Genomic DNA, 22240 nt, shown 5'->3' with positions numbered 1-22240 from the left:
GTGAACCCAAGCATCGTCCAGATCTTGTCTCTGTTTACCTTGTCAAAAGTGCTCCTTAAGTCAATGAATGTCAAATAGATTGGTCTAGTATTTCCAAACACAAAATGGGACCCCACCAAATATAAATTCAAGGCTTGGTCACAGGCCCCCCCTTTCTGTCTAAAGCCATATTAAATATCAGAGAGCACCGAGTTCGAAAGAATCCATTCTTCAATGAGTTCCAGTACCATAGGGCCAAAATCTTTATAGGCCCAAGGGGGATATTGGTCTCTAAGCTAGCGGGCTTTTACAGTCACCTTTCTTAAAAATAGGGTAGATAGCAGCATTTTTGCAAGAGGGCGGGAATTACTCTGTTTCTAGGAATGCATTAAAACAGGTTCGATCAATGCATTGTATGTACAGCAGTGGGGCCCATGACTTCACCGATACCTTATAGAGATCTGCAGCGACCTTATCTGGGCCCGGGACGAGATTGCATTCTTGCTGAACAATCGCATCCTCAACTTCCTTCCCTGAAAAATAAAATGGAACACCACAATCCCCAGAGATAGAAGGTGCAACAGCCCCTCTATAAGCAAGAGAAATGGCCCACCCAGTCCTAAGCATCCACATGCGTTTCAGCTAGGGTTTGCAGTCTCCTATATGGAGGTCCCGGTGAAAGAATTCCCCAAACCTTTGTGTGTCTTTGCCAGAGTAGGTCCTCCCAGGCTTATTTTCCATAGTGTCCTGCTTGTTCTCTACAGCCGCATTATTTTGAGCTCTGTTCCTGATCATTTCCCCCTCAGGCTATCCGGTTCCTTGAAGACTTCAAGCAGGTTTCTTTTTAATGTTTTACACTCATCATTAAACCAGCTCTTCACCCCACACTTTTTGTGTACACAATCGAACTGCAATTTGTTGGATAATGACCCCATCAATTCTACACACGCTTTAACCAAACGTTCTGGGAGTGTGGAGTCATCCAGGACTGAGAGAATCAAATGCAAATTAGAAGACACTAGTTCCTGATGCTTGACCCATGGAACTGTTCTCCTGCAGTGTGGATTGACCTGGCAAGAGTCTAAATGCAGGAAAGTGATGAAAGACAGCTGGGTGCCTTCCCACGTGAGGTATAGCCTAACTGGGAAGTGATCCCTGCGCAGTTCTTGCATAACCTTGCCGTCTTTTCTCAGGTGTCAATGTTGAACATGCATACAGAAATAATCAATAGTTGATGACCCCAGGGTATTTCTAAATGTGGTTGCCCTTGAAGTCCCTTTGCAAAAACACGGTGATATATCCTGGTCTCTGAATTTAGATCTCACCCCCACTATTTTCCAGCTAATGATGGACACAGCGTGTGCAGCCACAGGTCTACTCAATTGTGGTTTTGGGTGGTATATATCCTGGTCTATGAATTCAGATCTCACCCCCACTATTTTCCAGCTAATGATGGATGCAGCGTGTGCAACCACAGGACTACTCCGTTGTGGTTCCAGGTGATGACTCTGAATGTTAAGTGCAGGTTAAATAGGACTTAGTGCCTCCGATGGGACAATTTCCAGTCAGTCTAATTCCTCAATGGTGGCGAGGACTTTGAACTGATTGGAGTTTGCAACCATAGCCTCCTGCCTGGTGACTTGTTCCTGTCTCTTGGGATTCTGGCTGTTCTTTTTACTGACAGTAGCTCACCCCTTGTCTCTCTCCAATACTTTATTGGGGGCCATTAGTCTATCGTCAGCCCCTGCCATCCACCCCCTTTGAGGACATAGGGTAACCAGACCTCTCATGGATTTGGCTATCAGATGTTTTGCCTCTAGAGTTTAACACAGTGACCAAGTCACTTAATATTGCCAGCATGGCCATTGTGGCAAGCACTCAATCCCCCGTCACTGTTTTCGCCGACTCTTTTGGCCATTAAGATAGACCTAGGATTCATTTTGGGCCCCCACCAAATGGGCATTAACCCAATGGCTTGCCTTGTTGATCATGGAAACAGTAGATTCTTCATGCTCACCCACAAGCCAAAGTGCAGCGCGTCTCCCACTGCGGAGCAGACCGCCACAGGACAGCTTTCGCCGTTTGCCTTACGGGCTCGCCGCGAGGACAGCTGTCCTCTGATTTTAAGGAGCCCCCTCCTCTTCCTTATGCACCACAGGAACAGGGAAGTGGGTAAACTGCAGCACGGCTCCCGTCGAAGAGCAAACAGACCGCCACAGGACAGCCTTTACCCTTTGCCTTATGGGCCCGCTGCGAGAACAGCTGTACTCTGATTGTAAGAAGCTCTCTCCTTTTCCTTAACCACCATGAGGCCAGGGGGCAAGGCCAAACTGCAGCACAGCTCCCGAGCAACCAGACAACCACAAGACAGCCTTCGCTCTTTGCCTTATGGGCTTCGATCAATGCATTGTATGTACAGAAATTTGACAGGACGGTAAATTAATGAATACATTTGAATGTAACTAATTAATCTTTTGTTGGGCACTTAATACTGGAGACCAGTCTCTAAGCATGGGACCAGAAAGTAAGCCTCTCTTGCTCTGCCATGAATTTCTTCCAAAACAAAGTGTTTCCCTGAGCTAGTCTCCCATGCTGGTGGTGATACCCCCTACCATATGCTTGCAGTATAGGGTTTGTCATCCTTAATGCAGATATATGGATCATCAGGTAGGAGTGTAAGGCCAGGTCACAGATTGCAGCTGCTGGGAGCTAGGCTCCAAAAACCAGACACACTAGTCATTAAGTCATGGCTGTCTCCACACATTTGCAGACACACGCCAGTCCTGGAATACATGTTTGGCATCCGGAACAGTTAGCATGGACATCACTCTCCTTGTATTGAAACCTCGCCCCATCTTCACCAGGTAGAACGTGTTGTGATAGGGCAGGCTGGGGAATTCGGGTGAGAATTGAGACCTACGTTCACTCCAGTGTGCATTATGACCAATAGGGGATGAGCTCCTGCACAAGCAGTGAGCAGGAAGCTGAAGGTCAAAGAGCATAAGACTGCCCAGGCAATAAGGCTTGGGTCTGTGCCTGAGAGTTTACAACTTGGCTTAAGTAACGGGATCTGCCCATTATAAGTTCCACATCCAGAGGATAATGTTAACTCTGCTTGACTTCTTCCACAAACCAAAGGTGGCCAGAGCTATGATGTTCTCTCACCTGGACCACAGCAACAGCTTAAAGTCTAGTCTACCAGCAATTTATGAGCACCAACATTAACCTATCGATAGCACTGTAGGCGAAGACATGTCACCATGTTACTGCATCACTAAAATCTCTACAGGGGTTCCTCAAAACCAAGAGTGGTCTTCAAGACCCTTTGCACGTATAGAGCCTCTGACAGTATGGGCTGAAATCCTTTTGCTCCCTAATCCAACCTTAAAACCATACTCAGGTCGGCACTGATTATGCTGATCCGTGCTGATTGTAAGTGGAGGCCGCAGGTTCTCCTGACTAGACTCCAAGCTATGGAATTACCTATCTCACATTTTAAGAAGGGAAAATACTTTTTACCCTTTGAAAAATCCTTAAAAGCCACATTACTCCCCCAAGGCTTCTCCCACTAACCACAATTGATGACAGTGAGACCTGCTTGGAAACACTAACCTATGTATTTTATTTATTCATTTATTCATATTTGTTAAGCGCACAAAACAGCCCAGAGGCATCGTGGCATTAGTTACAGCAATAGAAAGAACTTAGTTACACATAGGGTCATGTACATATAAAATGAATGAAAAAAAACATTGTCATTGTATATTGGACTGGCAGAAGAGAGGTAGCATTTTAGTTGAAGAGGGAGGTTTTGTGAGTGATCTTTCTGCTCTTAGTGCAGGGGGGAGTTTATACCAAAGTGTAGGAGCTATGTAGGGAAATCCTGAGCCTCCTGCCTTGGCCTTGTTGATTTGTGGTATAGTTTGTTTGTTAGCGTAGCATGATCTGGTGGGTTTTTTAGAGCTGGGTCTGTGGCGAGTGTCAGAGAGATAGGGGGGCGCTGTGCTGTGGAGACATTTGTGGGTTGTGCTGAGAATCCTGAAGGTGATACGCTCTTATGCAGGGAGCCAGTGAACGGATGGTCTTGCTGGTGAGATATGGTCCTTTTTCGAGATGCTTAATGCTGCTCTGAGTGCATTATTTCGGGTGACCTGGAGTCTGTTTAAGTTTTTTACAGAGGTGCCTGCTAGAAGGGCATTACAATAGTCAAGTGTAGCGCCTATAGTGGCTCTTGCTATTGAGAGGCAGTTTTCTTTGGTTATGAAAGGTTTGATGGCGCTGATTAATTTGGAGCTTAATGCAGAGGATGAGACAATTGCGCTGACGTGTTTATTCATGGAGAGGGCTGCATCAATGTGTACCCCCAACGTTTTAACCAAGGCTAAAACTGGGATGCTGCAGTTGTCTATGTTAAAGTTGATGTAGAGACTGTCTAATTTGGGAAGTGTAGACTTTTGACCAATAATAAGGATGTCTGTCTTATCCCCATTAAGACATTGGCCGTTAGTGGCCATCCATGTTTGAATGGTGGCGTAAATTTGTTTTAGTGCTAGGGCGTCTGTGTGATAAGAGCCTGTTAGAGATAGGAGCACTTGGGTATCGTCTACATAGTTGGTGTATGCGATCCCAAGTGCATCCAGTTTATCGAATAGAGGCTTAATGAAAAGGTTATACAGCGTGGGGGCTGTACACGAGCCTTGTGGGACACCGCAGTGTAATATTGTAGGAGCTGAATTGGAAGTATTTGAGAACACTTTCATGGCCCTCCCTTCCAGAAAGGATGTAATCCATGAGGTGGTGTGGTGGGAGAAATGTGCTGAGTGAGTGAGGTGCATGGTGATGGTTTTATGGTCCACTAGGTCGAACACCGCTGAGAGGTCAAGGAGGAGGAGGAGTGCGGGTTTGCCTGTGTCCAAGATCTTGGTCATTTGGTTTTTGAGGTCCAGGAGGGCCGTCTCTGTACTGTGACCTTTACGGAAGCCAGACTGTCTGTTTCCTAAGATAGAATTCGTTTCGAGGTAGAGTTGGATTTGGTTGTGTGCAACTTTGTCTAATATTTTTAGAAGGAAGGGGACTGTCCTTGTGGGTCTGTTGTTGTTAGACTGCGTAGGATCTAAGGTTGTTTTTTTTTAGGAGGGGGCAAACCCATGCTTCTTTGAGGCTGTCAGTACAGTGCTTGTTTTGAAAGAAGCATTAATGAACATGGTGATGAGTGGGGAAAGTGGTTCAGCGCAGTCATTATTAACTTTGGCTGGCAGGCATCACAATTGCAAGTTGATGGTTTTCGGTGTTTCAGAATGTCTATGAATTCAGATTCTGAGACATCATTAAAAGCACATTTTGGGATGTTGGTAGTTTTGTTAGTTGTAGGGACTTGTGAGGTCTGATTAGATTTTGGTAAAATGTTGCAATGAGCAAGGATTTTGTTTTGTAAGAGCTCTATTTTTTTGAGGAGAGCGGCCTGGATGCTGTTGCACCATGCCTCATCTTTGAGAATCTCTTCAGTGGAGACTGGCAGAGCTGTGAGCTCCTTAAAGATGGTAAAGAGTTCTTTTGAGTGAGACTTGGAGTCTGATATTCAACAGCTGTAAGCTTTTGATTTGGCATTGAAAATGGCAACTTTGTACTTTTTAGCAATATCTTTGAATAGATCTTTAGACGTGTCCAAGGGCTAGCTTGCCATTTTTTTTGCGCTTGGCGTTTGTTATTGCGTATTGCTAGGAGGTCATCAGTGAACCATGAGTTCGAGTGGAAGGACTTTTTTCTTTTTTTTCTGCTAAGGGAGAAATAGTGTTAATAGCGTTGGTGAGCATGACCTTAAAGGTGTCTGCTAAGATATTCGGGTCTTGTGAGAATGGCGGGGCTAGGCATGGTGTATTGAGAAGGGATTGTAAGTTAAGTGCTGTTAATTATTTTGAGCTTCTTGCTAGGGTGAGGTGTTTTTTGTGGCAGGAGCTGTAGGGATTGTGAATTGTATGCAGCTATGATCTGTCCATGGAAGGAAGTTCTTGGAAGTGTTGCATGAGTTGCAGTTATTTTTTTTTATTATTTTTTTTGGTTGGCTAATTAGATTAACCTTTCAAAACAAAATTATTTTTACAAAACTCATACAAAGAAACAAATTTTTTAGCAATAAAATAAAATTAAGCAACTTGACTTGAATATATTAAATAAAACAGATAAAAACATCATACCATATCAACTTATGATTAATATGACTACTCATCCAAATCAAAATCAAAGGCAACACATCAAAAACAAATATGAACACGCTGTATACGGGTAGGTATCAAAGTATTAAAAAGTAGGAAGAAAGCCATGGTTTACATTCATTCTCCCGTTCACCAGACATCAAGTTACTCACTAAATTACAGTGAGCACAGTATCTTGTTTAAGAATTGGATAGTGGCTATTCTTACTGTGATCTTTGATGTCGCAAATAGCTCATACCATAGTTCATCATTGGAGTGTCTTATACAATGGTGCCTTGTTAATTTGCTAATAATGTCTTTTCTTTGCATTTTAAAAGCAACACATTCTATTAATAAATGTTTCAGATTTTCTTTAGCTGTTCCATCATTGCAGAAACGACATAATAAGGACTCTGGATTAATAATACCCCTCCTTAACAGGATTTGTTTTGTTGGCCATACATTTAGGCGAAACCTCAATATTTGATTTCTGAGAATATGAGAGGGACATTTTAATAAATAATCAGCCGTATGACGAAATTTTTTATGCCCAAACAGAGCTCTGTCAAAGTCCTTTAATTTCAGACAGTTCTGTTCAGTTAAGTTCCAATCCAATTGGTATAGTTTAGTTTTGGCTTTAGTAGGATTGGATAATAAAAGATCTAGAGAGATGTTCGCTTCCGTCAAATCTAACATCACAGCCTCTCTCCAATTTGATGGAAATAAGTGGTCAGATCGTAGTAAATAGTCTGCCAGAATCTTAAGTACACTATTACTAGATAGGCCAAGAACGCATTTCCGAAATAAGCAGCATCTCTTCCAAGATGCTTGTATGTTCACTGAAAGAATTCCCAATTCAAAACGAAGCAGAGCCATTGGGCTAGAGTTCGGAAGATTCAAGACGTTCTTCCAAAACCTTGCCTCTAATTTGTTCCAATAACAGGCCTTCAAGGGTAACCATGCCTCGGACCCATAAGTAACAATAGGAATTACCTTTTGCTGATAAAAGATAAGAATGTGCTTGCACGAAAACTTGCCATACTTATGTTGTAAGATCCTCGCTTGTGATATCAAGGTTGACAGTGTACCCTTTATACTGTCTCTTTGAGGCATGTTTGTAGGAGAGTTACTGAATATAACACCTAGGTATTTATATTCATTAACTACATTCAACTTTTGCTTATTCAAAAACCAACAATACTGTTTCCTTACTCTTGACTTATATCTCCCCAATTCCATTACTTGTGTTTTCTCCAGGTTTAGCGTTAAATTGTTCTTTGTAACATACTGACTCAGTTTATCAAGCATGTTCTGCAGGCCACTCGGCGTCTGCGAGATAAGAACTAAATCATCTGCATACAGAAGCCATGCAATTCTCTGGTTCCCAAGTTTAGGAGCATCATTCAATACATTACTAAATTCGCTACCCAAGTCAAGTATAAACAAATTGAACAGTGTGGAGGCAAGAATGCAGCCTTGTTTCAGGCCGCGCTTGGTGAGAATCTCTTCAGACAACAGCCCTTCCAAATTCATTTTAACCTTCATTGAGGTGTTAGTGTGAAGTAAATATATTAAGCTTACAAGCGAGGATGGACAACTAAATTTCAACAATTTTTCAATTAGCAAGCTCCTGTCTACAGAATCAAAGGCTACTCGGAAATCAACATACGCCAGATAAATTGGTTGATTTCTTGTAGCACACAACTCTTTAATTGCATTAAGAGTCGTTATGTTAATGCTGGTTCCAAGTCCTGCAACAAATCCCGTTTGAAATGGATCTCGCCGATTCTCTTCTGACGCCCAGATGTTAAGATCTCTCAAGACAATTCTTGTGTGAGTTGCAGTTATGGTCGAGCAGCCAATCCAGGGTTCTTCCTTTAGAATGGGTGGGCGACTTGATTTTTTGTGTGAAGTCTAAATTAGAGAGGTCCCTAAGGAACGAAGTTGCTGTTTTGTCATTAGGATCATTATAACCTAGATTGAGATCACCAAGGAGTATGGTTTTGGTGGATTGTTTTAAGTTGTTACTGAGAAGGTGAGAGATTTGCCCTTGAAAATCAGCTGGAGGTCCTGGGGGCCGGTAAGTGACGTGAATGTTAATAGTATTGTTGTGAGAGAGCGGCAGTTTGACCGATAGAATGTCATATTACCTTCCCATCTGTGTGGAATAGGTCTGACATGATAACCTATTGTTTTCTCATCTCCCTGACTCCCCCGAAGATTAGGAATTTACACAATAACTATCCCACCCCACTGACACATTGAATGCATGCAAACATCATTAAATAACGTAATTGTGTGTTGTGAGTACGCTTCTTATATATTTGTTCGGCTGTATGTCTGGGGCTACTGCAATGCATCTTAGGTTTGCTAAATTATGCATTACTTAATCCTATACCCCATTGCCTTTGCAGTTTCTTCCTGACTCTCAATAAGAATTAAAGCAATTTGCTCTACATTCTCTGCATATTTGCAAATTACAAAACTTTAATTAGGAAATGGCTATGTGCTCTTGTTGATGTATTTGCAGCAGAGATGCTCTGCCCCCACACCAAAAATAAAACATGCTGTTCCTGCCCACTCACTTGAATTACTTGCAAACTGGACCCTCTCATGTTAATTCAAGACTACTAGTGTCCTACCAATCCTACAGAAACCATCCATACACTTCAACAACTAATACATGTAGCTTTGTATCTGCATTATTCCCTACCGCACACTACATAGGCTATCTGGAAATAAACAGACTCTACAAGTCCACTCTTGCCTAGATTTGACAGCGGTAGCACAAGTGAAATGTCACTTGCCAAAGTTCCCATCTTACTAACTAGTGCTCACAACTGGAACTCTCTTCCTACTTTGTCTTGATCAAGGTCCCTTCTATCTTTTGCACTGTCAACCTCCATCTCTCCTTGGCTCGTCAACTCCTACATGTCTGACCCTTCCGACTCCATCACTTTTCATTCTGGTACCTCCTATGCCAATCCTCAGCTATTTATTTATTTATGTATTTGTTGACAGTGCTGTGGATAGTCAGGTAGGTCATTTCAGGTTAGTCATTTTTGTTGGACAGCCAGGTTTCTAGCAGTTTTCCGAAGATGAGGTAGGATGGTTGCTCTTGGATGTGGAGAGGTCGGGTGCTCCGCACAGGGTGGGAGCAATGACTGTGAAGCAAGTGCCCCCATTTCTTTTTCTTGAGAATCTGGGGATGGCTAATGAAGGAATGGATGAGGACTGTAGGCAGGGGAGTTGGGCGAGGAAGGAGGGTGCCGAATTCTGGATGCATCTGTGTGTTAGGGAGAGAATCTTGAAATCAATGCATGCTTTGATTGGCAACCAGTGAGCGTCACGTCTGCCATGAGAGATGTGGTCTGAGCGCTTGAGGCTCCAGACAGCACGGAGGGCATTGTTTTGAATCAGTTGAAGTTTGAGCAGATTTTTGGAGGAGGTGCCTGCAAGGATGGCGTTGCAGTAGTCCAGTTTGCTGCCTATAATTGCTCTGGTGAGGATGATGCAAATGTCAGTGGATAGGAATTTTTTGCTGAGGTTGATGAGTCTAGTGGTGTAGGCTGTGGAGGAGCTGAGGGCCTTGATGTGTTTATACATAAATAGTTTGGCACCCAGTGTTTTTACATGACTTGCAACGCTAATGGGGTTTCCGTCAATGCAAAGGGAAGCAAAGGCCAGGTCTCGTCGTTTGAGGCGGTATGGGCAGCCTACTATGAGCAGTTCAGTTGTGTCATCATCAGGGGCGTTGCTAGGGGGGGCGCTAAGGGGGCTATAGCCCCTGATCTTTTGTTTGTAGCCCCGGATAGAATCTCAGGAGCTACAGCCAAAAGACCAGCTAGCCCCCAGTCCTGACAATTCCGACATCAGCTTAGCCCCAGGTCTTTTCCAGACCTAGCAACTCCCCTAGTCATCATTCAGGCAGAGATGGTTTATCACCATCCATGCATGAATGATGCTGTCGACTTGATTGAAGTTTGCAGAGTCAGTGGTGTGGTCCCCTAGTTGGTGTAAGCAAACTGTCTTGTGATCGATCACTCATCCTTACATTGTACTTGTCCCCATTGTTCTTTGCTGGTATCTCCAGTTTTCACACTAGCCATGTGATTGTCCGCTGACATACCCAGTCGTTGTTGGTATCTCAAGCTATCACACGCCCCATGTTTTTAACCCACAGTGCATATCCAATTATCACACTTCTGGTGTGATGAGCCGATGATATTCCCATTCTAGTCAGGGAACATGGGGACCATATGCGGGGCGCACAGCCTCTGGAATAGCACAATGACTCACACCACAAGGGCTCAATCTCGCCAGCATGTTCAGAAGGAGTTCAGGCCCCTGCTCTTTAAGGAACACTCAGAAGTTAGTTGGCCCTCTGACAGCACACGTTGCCCTCCTTCCCATCTACCCCCAAAGCTCTTCTGGTTTTTCCCATCTCAATGTTCTTCTCTCTTCAGAGTTTCCCTCTGCTAGTTGGTAGACATTCCATAATTACACGCACATTCATTGTTTCTAGAAATTCAGATTTAAACATTAAGTGGATTCATTGATTAATGAGTATTTATTGATTCGATCCATGATTGTACACACGTTTTCACAATTTATCTAACATTGATTGTTCATATATTTCATGACGTAGAGTTGTATAAGATTGTCAACTTTTCTTGTTCAGATGCTGGTGGCGAAGCCGACATAGTTGTTTGCTCGATCAAAGACGGTGTAGTACCCTCTGATGAAGACATCACCCAGGATCCATCGGCCAAAAGGGGAGACAATGAAGTTGGTGGTGCAGTATTTCTAAGGGTGGAGAGTGTGAAGATTTAAATTTAGCAAGAGTGACTTCATGAAGTTGCCTTCTCACAGCCCTGTCGGGCAGGCTGTTGTAGGCCTTGCAAGATTAGTGCTCTCTTCTCACAGTCACCGTTTCATTTCATACAGGGGCTGCGTTTGGAAAATCATGTACATTTCTTGCAGGAGCCTGCTTACATTTACACTTAGATGCAGACAGGCCGCTGCCATGTAATTACCATCATTTGCCCTTCCGCGTGTTAAAGGGAGTTGTACAGTGGAGGCAAACTCACGTTTACACCTCCCTCTAGAACTCTGCAATTTAAATTGAGTAAACACTGCCCACCATTTGCAGCAGTCTTATGGAGTCTGTCTACTTTTTGCTGGTGTAAAAATCAGGAGGATTCCATAGGAATCCACAACATGTGCACCAAAATTAAAAGTCCATGCTGGCGTAAATGCTGCCACATTTGTATGGCGGAGAACAAGGGTAAAGTGGGATCAAAATTATGATCGCTGCCCATCTGCACCATACACATGCATCACAATGAAGAGCAGCTGAAAATGAATGTGTGAAGGTTTCACCCGTGACTTTCACTTTACACTAGACCAAGGAACATGGCCGCTTATAGCTTTTAGAGTAATCAATTCTTGCATAGCGGTCTCATCTGGTCAGCCAACACTCAAGCAATGGCATGCCATACGCCCATGCTGCATACAAGGAAGTGAAGTGAACATAGCAGAGGATTTAGAGCGATAGGAGGAGGTGGGTGGACAGGGAAGGACACAGCACAGAATGATAGAAGAGTCTATATACAGAGATAGTAGGAGGAAAATGGAAGACATACTTGGAGTCCACCAACAGAAAGGGCAGAGGGAAGCACATAATTATAGGCAAGAATATATAGTGTGATAGGAGATGGATGGACGAGATAGGAGGGGTCAAACAAGAGAACAGTGAGAAGGCAGTACAGAAATATGGGAAATAATATATAGTGTGATAGGAGATGGATGGAAGAGATAGGAGGAGTCAACCAAAAGAACAGCGAGAAGGCAGCACAGAATTACGGGATCAAATATATAGTGTGATAGGGGATGGATGGAAGTGATAGGAGGAAACAACCAAGAGAACAGTGAGAAGGTATCACAGAATTACAAGAGAGAATATATAGAGTGATAGGAGGTGGATGGAAGAGATAGGAGGAGTCAACCAGAAGAACAGTGAGAAGGCAGCATGGAATTATATGAGAGAATATATAGAGTGATAGGAGGTGGATGGAAGAGCAAGGAGGAGTCAACCAAGAGAACAGTGAGAAGGTATCACAGAATTATGGGAAAGAATATATAGTTTGATAGGAGATGGATGGAAGAGATAGAAGGAGTCAACCAAGTGAACAGTGAGAAGGCAGCACAGAATTACAAGAGAGAATATATAGAGTGATAGGAGGTGGATGGAAGAGAAAGGAGGAGTCAACCAAGAGAACAGTGAGAAGGTATCACAGAATTATGGGAAAAAATATATAGTTTGATAGGAGATGGATGGAAGAGATAGAAGGACTCAACCACGAGAACAGTGAGAAGGCAGCACAGAATTACAAGAGAGAATATATAGAGTGATAGGAGGTGGATGGAAGAGATAGGAGGAGTCAACCAAGAGAACAGTGAGAAGGCAGCATGGAATTATATGAGAGAATATAAAGAAAGAGAGGAAGAGACCGATTACAGGGGACATCTGACACATTTGAGTAATGACACTGCTTTTATTTACTCTATGTATCAGTTCTCTGTTTGCAACACTCTGGCAAGCCGGTTCTCACTCATGCAGATGCCTGATCCCACCGCACAGTTTCTCTGATACTTACCCTAATTATATATTGACAAAAGGTCTCTCTTTTAATGCCAGTATATCTGATATTGTGTCTTTCTCTGCAAAGAGTGACTCATGCAATCATGTCTTTTAAACATTGAGTGAGAGGATGTATGATATGACATGATATGATATGATATGATATGATATGAAGGATACCCCAAGGGAACGACTTTCATTATTTAGGTTTTAGATTTTGCCAGCATATTTTGAAACATGTGATTTAACAGTCCAGTAGGATGAAGCAGGCGATTGGAAGTATTTTTAATTTTGCATATCTCTATAAGTTTTAACTTGTGAACATGAAGATCATGGTTTATCAGGCTAGGGTCCACATAGTTGCTCCGTATAACTCAGAAATACGGGCTCTAATGCTAGTGAAGAGTGAATACAAAGAACCCTGAACTCTTTTATATAAAGCTTCACCCTCCTCTGCATCAAATTTGGGATGCCAAAAAAAGCTGACTCCTGAATACTTGAGTCATCAATTTAATGTTGCTCCAGTTATTTTTCTTTAAAAAGTCATGGATTGTCCCAATGCCTCACTTATAATCAATAACCTACATCAAAGTGATCAGACCCTTTATGTTCCATATATTGGACATGTAAACAGTGATCTTCTCAAGATGAACTTGTCCTTTGAATCCATAGATTCTGACTGTTCTAAATATGTCAACAATTAAAGGTTATATCACTGATCTTCTGTGGTTTTATGCAACAGCTAGAACTGATGGTGAGATTTCTAAACCCTTGGTCCTTTATATCTCGTTGAATTCATATACTTTGGACATTTGCTTTTAGACAATGCCCAACAACTTTGTGGATTTTGCTGAACACTAGTGACCAGTTGTGCACGTAGTCCCTAATGTATTACACTTGGAGAGCTTGAGCCAAAAGCTATCAAAGACTAGTGCCTCCTGAGGCTTGCACCTGTGTTGTGCTACACCTGATTGTCTTCCATTACCTTTTAATGTTTATATTATTTCATCTCTGAATTGTATTCCCTGTTACAGCTTTGACTGTAATTACACTTTGCTGTTGTCATGATTGATGTTGTTTAACTTTTAGTGTATTCAGTCTGAAATAACGCTTTTGATGAATAATAGTTGGACAGGTGTTGTCTTTGTATCTCAACTAAACTGTCTGGATTAGTTGCATAGAATGCAATAGTGCTTGCATGCAATATACTCTTCTCCTTAAATAGAGATACTGTTTATGGAGATGGACACTGTAGGAGGCAGTCATCCTTGCAATGGTTTGAAGCATCTACAAAGAGCATTTGAGGCCATTTAGGAGTTCATGAACACTGGCAGTGACCTTCTTACATTTAATTGGTGAGAATTCACAAAATGGCTGCAAGTGCAAAGATCATTTACTCCACTAGATCTTTCCTCTAAATGTGCCGGCCTAGTACTTGCGTACACACATCTGGTCGTTAAAATTGATTCCAAAAATGGCATATTTCCTAACCTTCAGAATTCTTCTACCGCCATTGAACTAAATAGACCACTGAAAGCAGGGCCATTATTGACTTCTGTCCTTTATTTATTTAGTATTAGAAGTTTGAACTGTTTTGATCTTATTTACCCAAATGTTTACTCCTAACAGTTCATTCTTTCTGCTGATGGACATACCACTATGTTTGGAAAATGTATGTTGTGTGAGAAGCTTAAAGGCATTCTCTCACCTACTCCCCTGTGATATTCCATTCAGGTGGCCAGGGAGGGCCAACGCTTTTGGATCCCGACCCTAGGGGTGGACAAGCGAGGGAGGAGCACCTAGTTGAGGGTCCTTGGGGAATGGGAAGAGCATGTATGAAGGCGAGACATGGTGTCCCCCCTTTCAAAGCCTAATACACCCTACCCCCCTCAGAGTTCGTGGGGTATTTTCACACTTATCCTGTTCCTCCTTTCACGTCATCAGCCATTACTGAGACGAGGAAAAGGCCTCTGCAAGTAATGCAGGTCCCCTACACATAGTACAGAGACGAGGAAGAGGCCTCTGCAAGAAATGCAAGTCCCCTATGGTAAGAATACACATAGTACAGAGACGAGGAAGAGGCCTCTGCAAGTAATGCAGGTCACCTATGGTAAGAATACGCATAGTACAGAGACGAGGAAGAGGTCTCTGCAAGTAATGCAGGTCCCCTATGGTAAGAATATGCATAGTACAGAGACGAGCAAGAGGCCTCTGCAAGTAATGCAGGTCCCCTATGGTAAGAATACGCATAGTACTGAGACGAGGAAGAGGCCTCTGCAAGTAATGCAGGTCCCCCATGGTAAGAATACACATAGTACTGAGACGAGGAAGAGGCCTCTGCAAGTAATGCAGGTCCCCTATGGTAAGAATACACATAGTACAGAGACGAGGAAGAGGCCTCTGCAAGTAATGCAGGTCCCCTATGGTAAGAATACACATAGTACTGAGACGAGGAAGAGGCCTCTGCAAGTAATGCAGGTCCCCTATGGTAAGAATACACATAGTACAGAGACGAGGAAGAGGCCCCTGCAAGTAATGCAGGTCCCCTATGGTAAGAATACACATAGTACAGAGACGAGGAAGAGGGATGTGGGAGAATTCTATCACTCAATACAGCCATGTCCGACTAATAAGATCAGGCAAGGTCAGGCACTTGACTTTAATACCTTACATCTGCAACCTATTAGAGACTGGCACATGTATAAAGGAGGTGAACATAAATGTATGGCTTTTTGTAGTCCAACTAATAGTATGGCCGACTCCTTAAATATCCTCTTCGATTGGGCAACTTTAAAATCAATTTTCCTTTACTTTGATTACCTTAAGGATTGTCGCAATTCAACGGGGTCAACGGTAAATAAGCCTTAATCCGTTAAACATTAAATCACAAAATAAAAATGACTCCGTAAATGTTGCCCCAATTTATGGAGTCATTCTTATTTTGTGGTATAAAGGATGTGGACTCAAACAGAAAAGGAGTTGTGGTGAGGAGCGAGCTGAAAGGTGAGAAAGGCAAGCAGCGGAGATGCTGGACTGGCTCAGGACAAGCCAGTGGGGGACGGAATGCCAAGACACTGAAGTCTGCAGAGTAAGGCGGCAAGAAGAAGCGTGGCCAGGAGCCGTATCTCCAAGAAGCCAGAGAATTCCTCAGAGGAGATCTAGGGCATGCTGACTCTTTTCACCCTGTTGCAGAGGAGTTGTTTGTTCCCCTGGGTCGAGACAGGAGCCCAGGAGTGCCTAACGGGCAGGCGGGGAGCCCTGACCTTTGAGGGGAAAAGACGCTAACGAGAAAAGCAAGAGAGAACTCAGAAGCACAACCAATGAGTTTCAGATGATGGGAAACCAAGTATGTGTTGAATGCGAGTGAATACATTGTAGTGGAGTGGTCGCGAGTGAAAGAATACTTGTTGTCGAAAGTCTCTTAACTACGTTGAAGAATGAACAGTGAGAATTGAAGTGCCTAATAATAGGGACTGCGTATCACAGAAGATACATTCATGAAAAGCCTCTAAGTGATGAAAGAAAGCCCTTTTTCAAAGGGGAGATATGCGCAGAAGCAAAGTGTGAGCAAAAGTCGCAGGTTGAAAAGGTGAGCTGCGCGAGAAGAGAAGTATGAGCAAAACACCCTCAAGAAAGATTGAAGAAACTACAATTCATGTGAATAAGAAAGTAGTTATGAGAATGAGAAAGTAGCAAGAAGAGGGCATAGAAAACACCCAGGGTACCTAGTTGCGTGACCTGTAATGTGCGGACTGTGCCCCCCAACAACTGCGCCAAGACCAGGGGAGACCCAAGGGAAATAGATGAACTTTGTGACAAGTTTGCATCAAGCTGAAATTGAACCAGAACTGAAAAGCTATTGAATATGGGGAAGGGAATCCCAGAAGACACCCATTGAACTTTTTTTGAAACCAAAGGGGCTTTGAGCTTGGGTAAAGGAAGCCTGAGAAGCCTGTTGAAGTTTTGAAATTGGGGAAGGGAACCCCGGAAGAAACCAGATGAACCTTTGTTACAAGAGAATCTGTTTTACAGGAGAAACTTTGTGTAAACAAGAGGGCTTTAAGTTCAGACAAATGAATCCTTAGTAGCCTGTGGAACTTTGTGAATCTAAGTACTGTGAACTGGCGATTAGTGATCCTGAGAGACCTGTGGGACTTTGAGAACATGAGTACTGTGAACTGGTTATAAGTGATCCTGAGAGACCTGTGTAACCTTGTGAACCTAATGACTGTGAACTGATTATAAGTGATCCTGAGAGACCTGTGGAACATTGTGAATCTAAGTACTTTGAACTGGTGCTAAGGGAATCCTGAGAGACCTGTGGAACTTTGAGAACATGACTACTGTGAACTGGTGATAAGTGAATACTGAGAGACCTGTGTAACTCTGTGTGAATCTAACGACTGTGAACAGGTGATAAGTGAATCCTGAGAGACCAGTGGAACCTTGTGAACCTGAATATTGATAACTTGTGATAAGTGAATCCTGAGATACATGTGGAACCTTGTGAACCTGAGTATTGTGAGCTGGTGATAAGTGATTCCGAGAGACCTGGGAACCTTGTGAACCTGAGTATAGTGAACTGGTGAGAAGTGAATCCTGAGAGACCAGTGGAACTTTGTGAACATGAGTACTTAGAACTGGTGATAAGTGATCCTGAGAGACCTGTGTAACCTTGTGAACCTAATGACTGTGAACTGATTATAAGTGATCCTGAGAGACCTGTGGAACATTGTGAATCTAAGTACTTTGAACTGGTGCTAAGGGAATCCTGAGAGACCTGTGGAACTTTGAGAACATGACTACTGTGAACTGGTGATAAGTGAATACTGAGAGACCTGTGTAACTCTGTGAATCTAACGACTGTGAACAGGTGATAAGTGAATCCTGAGAGACCTGCGGAACCTTGTGAACCTGAATATTGATAACTTGTGATAAGTGAATCCTGAGATACATGTGGAACCTTGTGAACCTGAGTATAGTGAACTGGTGAGAAGTGAATCCTGAGAGACCAGTGGAACCTTGTGAACCTGAATATTGATAACTTGTGATAAGTGAATCCTGAGATACATGTGGAACCTTGTGAACCTGAGTATTGTGAGCTGGTGATAAGTGATTCCGAGAGACCTGGGAACCTTGTGAACCTGAGTATAGTGAACTGGTGAGAAGTGAATCCTGAGAGACCAGTGGAACTTTGTGAACATGAGTACTTAGAACTGGTGATAAGTGATAATGAGAGACCTGTGGAACCTTGTGAACCTGAATACTGTGAAATGGTGATAAGTGATCCTGAGAGACCTGTGGAACCTTGTGAACCTGAGTATTGTGAACTGGTGATACGTGATCCTGAGAGACCTGTGGAACCTTGTGAACCTGAGTATTGTGAACTGGTGATAAGTGAATTCTGAGAGACCTGTGGAACCTTGTGAACCTGAGTATTGTGAACTGGTGATAAGTGATTCTGAGAGACCTGGGAACCTTGTGAACCTGAGTATAGTGAACTGGTGATAAGTGAATCCTAAGAGACCAGTGTAACCTTGTGAACATGAGTACTTTGAACTGATGATAAGTGATCATGAGAGACCTGTGGAACTTTGTGAACATGAGTACTTTGAACTGGTATAAGTGATTCTGACAGACCTGTGGAACCTTGTGAACCTGAGTATTGTGAACTGGTGATAAGTGAATCCTAAGAGACCAGTGTAACCTTGTGAACATGAGTACTTTGAACTGATGATAAGTGATCATGACAGACCTGTGGAAATGTGTGAACCTGAGTACTTTGAACTGGTTATAAGTGAATCCTGAGATACCTGTGGGACTTTGAGAACATGAGTACTGTGAAGTGGTTATAAGTGATCCTGAGAGACCTGTGTAACCTTGTGAATCTAACGACTGTGAACTGATTATAAGTGATCCTGAGAGACCTGTGGAACCTTGTGAATCTAAGTACTTTGAACTGGTGCTAAGCGAATCCTGAGAGACCTGTGGAACTTTGCGAAAATGAATACTGTGAACTGGTGATAAGTGAATCCTGAGAGACCTGTGGAACCTTGTGAACCTGAATATTGATAACTGGTGATAAGTGAATCCTGAGATAACTGTGGAACCTTGTGAACCTGAGTATTGTGAACTGGTGATAGGTGATCCTGAGAGACCTGGGAACCTTGTGAACCTGAGTATTGTGAACTGGTGATAAGTGAATCCTAAGAGACCAGTGTAACTTTGTGAACATGAGTACTTTGAACTGGTGATAAGTGATCCTGAGAGACCTGTGGAACTTTGTGAACATGAGTACTTTGAACTGGTATAAGTGATTCTGAGAGACCTGTGGAAATTTTTGAACCTGAGTACTTTGAACTGGTTATAAGTGATCCTGAGAGACCTGTGGAACCTTTTGAACCTGAGTACTGTGAACTTTTTATAAGTGATCCTGAGAGACCTGCAGAACCTTTTGAACATGAATACCGTGAACTGGTGATAAGTGAATCCTGAGAGACCTGTGGAACTTTGTGAACCTGAGTACTGTGAACTTGGGGAAGGGAGCTATAGGAAAGCTCCAGGGCAAAGCAATTTTTCTTTTTAACACTATTCTTTTGAGTAAGACAATCCCTACCCAGCATTTAGTTAGATGCGAGGGCAAGCATAGGTTTATGACAAAGATAGATTTTATTTTGGACTTACTGACTTAGACTGGCTTTTATTTACATCAGTTGAGGGAAAACTCAAACTAGGAATAGGGCAAAATAGGCGTAACACCAACCCTAAGTGTCTACATAAAGGTTTTCAAACAGTTCTCCTTGTGTCTGTGTCATCTCTTTAGCCATGCCTGTCTCACAGTTGACATTACATTGTTGTATCTGTTGACTTAACCTACATGGAGCGTGTTGTTACCAGCAACTTGCATTGTCAATTGAATGTGTAAGCCTTGAGCTTGGCACCACTACTGAGAGGTGAGTCTCGTGTGCCGCTAGCGTGTATCACTCACCACTTAGGCCTTTAATCAAATCTCTTTTTGATTTCATTAATTCTAGGTTTTCACATGGACACTTATGGGGGTCTCCATAGTGAAAGTGCTCCTTCTAAAGGAGTTTTTCTTTCCTGATTGTGCTACACATCCCAGCCTTTGCTTTGTCCATGTGTTATGATTGGGAAGCGGTCAGGAAATCTTTCTTTCCTCTGGTCCTATCGTCATGGTGGCATGTTTCCGTAAAACAACCCTACTCCTAGGAACCTCCTGACGCTGCCACACCTACTGACCTCTTCCTATTCAGACCTTTGTTTCTCCAGTGCTGAATTGCTTATGGACTATCTCCCAGAACTTCAAACTGGGGCACCTGTTTATTTCAGACCAGTTTGGCTTATACCATCATCCCAACCTTCCAATGTCTATTCACTGTGATCCAATCCAGACTCCCCTATAACTCCTTCATTACGGGATTGGTCTATAGGTATTTTCTTTTTTTACTTTCATAAGGTTAATTTGTTCTAAATTCTTATTTTTCAGTCAGTAAACCCTTACATCATGCATGTTTGGATAATGCTCTTGCTTTAACACATTTCTCTATAGACAATACTTTGTTCAAGCTTTTGTTAGCAGCTTCAGAGCCGCATTTCAAGGTACATACCACTATACAGATAAAGCAAAGTTAGTATTAGGATAACCTCTGCTTGTGAGTAAAAGAGGCTGGGTGTTGTCAACTGTTCATGTAGTACATTACCTTATCGTCTTACAGTGACTTCCTCAGTTATAAGAAAGGATGCTTTCTAGCACAGTAGCTTCACATATATGTTGGTGTATGTCACCCAACGTGTGCTTTCATGAACTATAAGGAGAACCCCCAGCTGGATATGCCTCTCTTACCAGGTTGATGTAGGCTCTGGGCGGCACATTGTATGCTCTCCCGTGGATATAGAAGATGATATCCGGGAGGTAGAAAATACTGTCACAGTCAACAACGTACTACAGGATTGGAAACAAACACAAAAATGTTAGAATATTGCGTCAGATATTGTCAGAGAAGCAAGTGATGTCTGGTTTCTCTATATATGTAAAGATTATTGACTGTAAATATTTTAGGAAATTAGCTGCCAATGTAGGTACATTTGGAAAACAGTAACAGTTTGGTCACTGGGAGCGATTACGTACAGGAGAAACTGATAGTTGGAGGATCAAAGAGCACAGATTCAGACAAAACCCTCAGTATAAAATAGATCTGGGACATGGCTAACTGCACTCTTACTACAATAATGGATGGGAGTCATGAGCATGATATGGTGGGGATCATAATATGTCGGGGGTCATAATATGCCGGGGAGTCATAATATGCTCGGGGTCATAATATGCTGGGAGTCATAATATGCAGGGATCCTAATATGCCCAGGATCATGCTATGCCCGAGAGTCATAATATGCCAGTGATCCTAATATACCAGGGAGTCATAATATGTCAGGGATAATAATATGCCAGGGAGTCATAATATGCCAGTGATCCTAATATGCCAGGGAGTCATAATATGCCAGGGATCCTAATATGCCCAGGATCATGATATGCCAGGGAGTCATAATATGCCAGGGAGTCATAATATGTCAGGGAGTCATAATATGCCAGGGATAATAATATACCCAGGATCATGATATGCCCAGGAGTCATAATATGCCAGGGAGTCATAATATGCTGGGGAGTCATAATATGCCAGAGATCATAATATGTCAGGGATCATAATATGCCAGAGATCATAATATGTCAGGGATCATAATATGCCGGGGATCGTAATATGTCAGGGATCATAATATGTCAGGGATCTTAATATGCCATGGATCATAATATGCCAGAGATCATAATATGCCAGAGGTCATAATATCACCATAATATGCCGGGGATCATAATATGCCAGGGATCATAATATGCCAGAGGTCATAATATCACCATAATATGCCGGGGATCATAATATGCCAGGGATCATAATATGCCAGAGGTCATAATATCACCATAATATGCCGAGGATCATAATATGCCAGGGATCATAATATGCCAGGGATCATAATATCACCATAATATGCCAGGGATCATAATATGCCAGAGATCATAATATCACCATAATATGCCAGAGATCATAATATGCCAGAGATCATAATATCACCATAATATGCCAGGGATCATAATATGCCAGGGATCATAATATCACCATAATATGCCAGGGATCATAATATGCCAGAGATCATAATATCACCATAATATGCCAGAGATCATAATATGCCAGAGATCATAATATCACCATAATATGCCAGAGATCATAATATGCCAGAGATCATAATATGCCAGAGGTCATAATATCACCATAATATGCCGGGGATCGTAATATGTCAGGGATCATAATATGCCACGGATCATAATATGCCAGAGATCATAATATGCCAGAGGTCA

General features: G+C 42.6%; 1 protein-coding gene across 1 annotated transcript in view; it reads right to left on the bottom strand.

The window, feature by feature from the left end:
• Positions 1 to 10717: 10717 nt before the first annotated feature.
• LOC138528294 (pepsin A-like) overlaps positions 10718 to 22240 on the bottom strand; it is a 45599-nt gene continuing 34076 nt past the window's right edge. The window contains exons 8-9 of the mRNA XM_069639758.1: positions 20678 to 20776; positions 10718 to 10976 (exon numbers count right to left, since the gene is read on the bottom strand). Coding sequence (XP_069495859.1) covers positions 10848 to 10976; positions 20678 to 20776 — 228 coding nt within the window. The 3' untranslated portion in view covers positions 10718 to 10847. The remainder of the gene's footprint in view (positions 10977 to 20677; positions 20777 to 22240) is intronic.

This window comes from Ambystoma mexicanum, chromosome 7q, assembly GCF_040938575.1.
Source record: "Ambystoma mexicanum isolate Mex_15411 chromosome 7q, UKY_AmexF1_1, whole genome shotgun sequence".
NCBI lineage: Eukaryota > Metazoa > Chordata > Amphibia > Caudata > Ambystomatidae > Ambystoma > Ambystoma mexicanum.
Note: the sequence above shows the minus strand (reverse complement) of the source record. Positions and strands in the feature narration are given on the sequence as shown.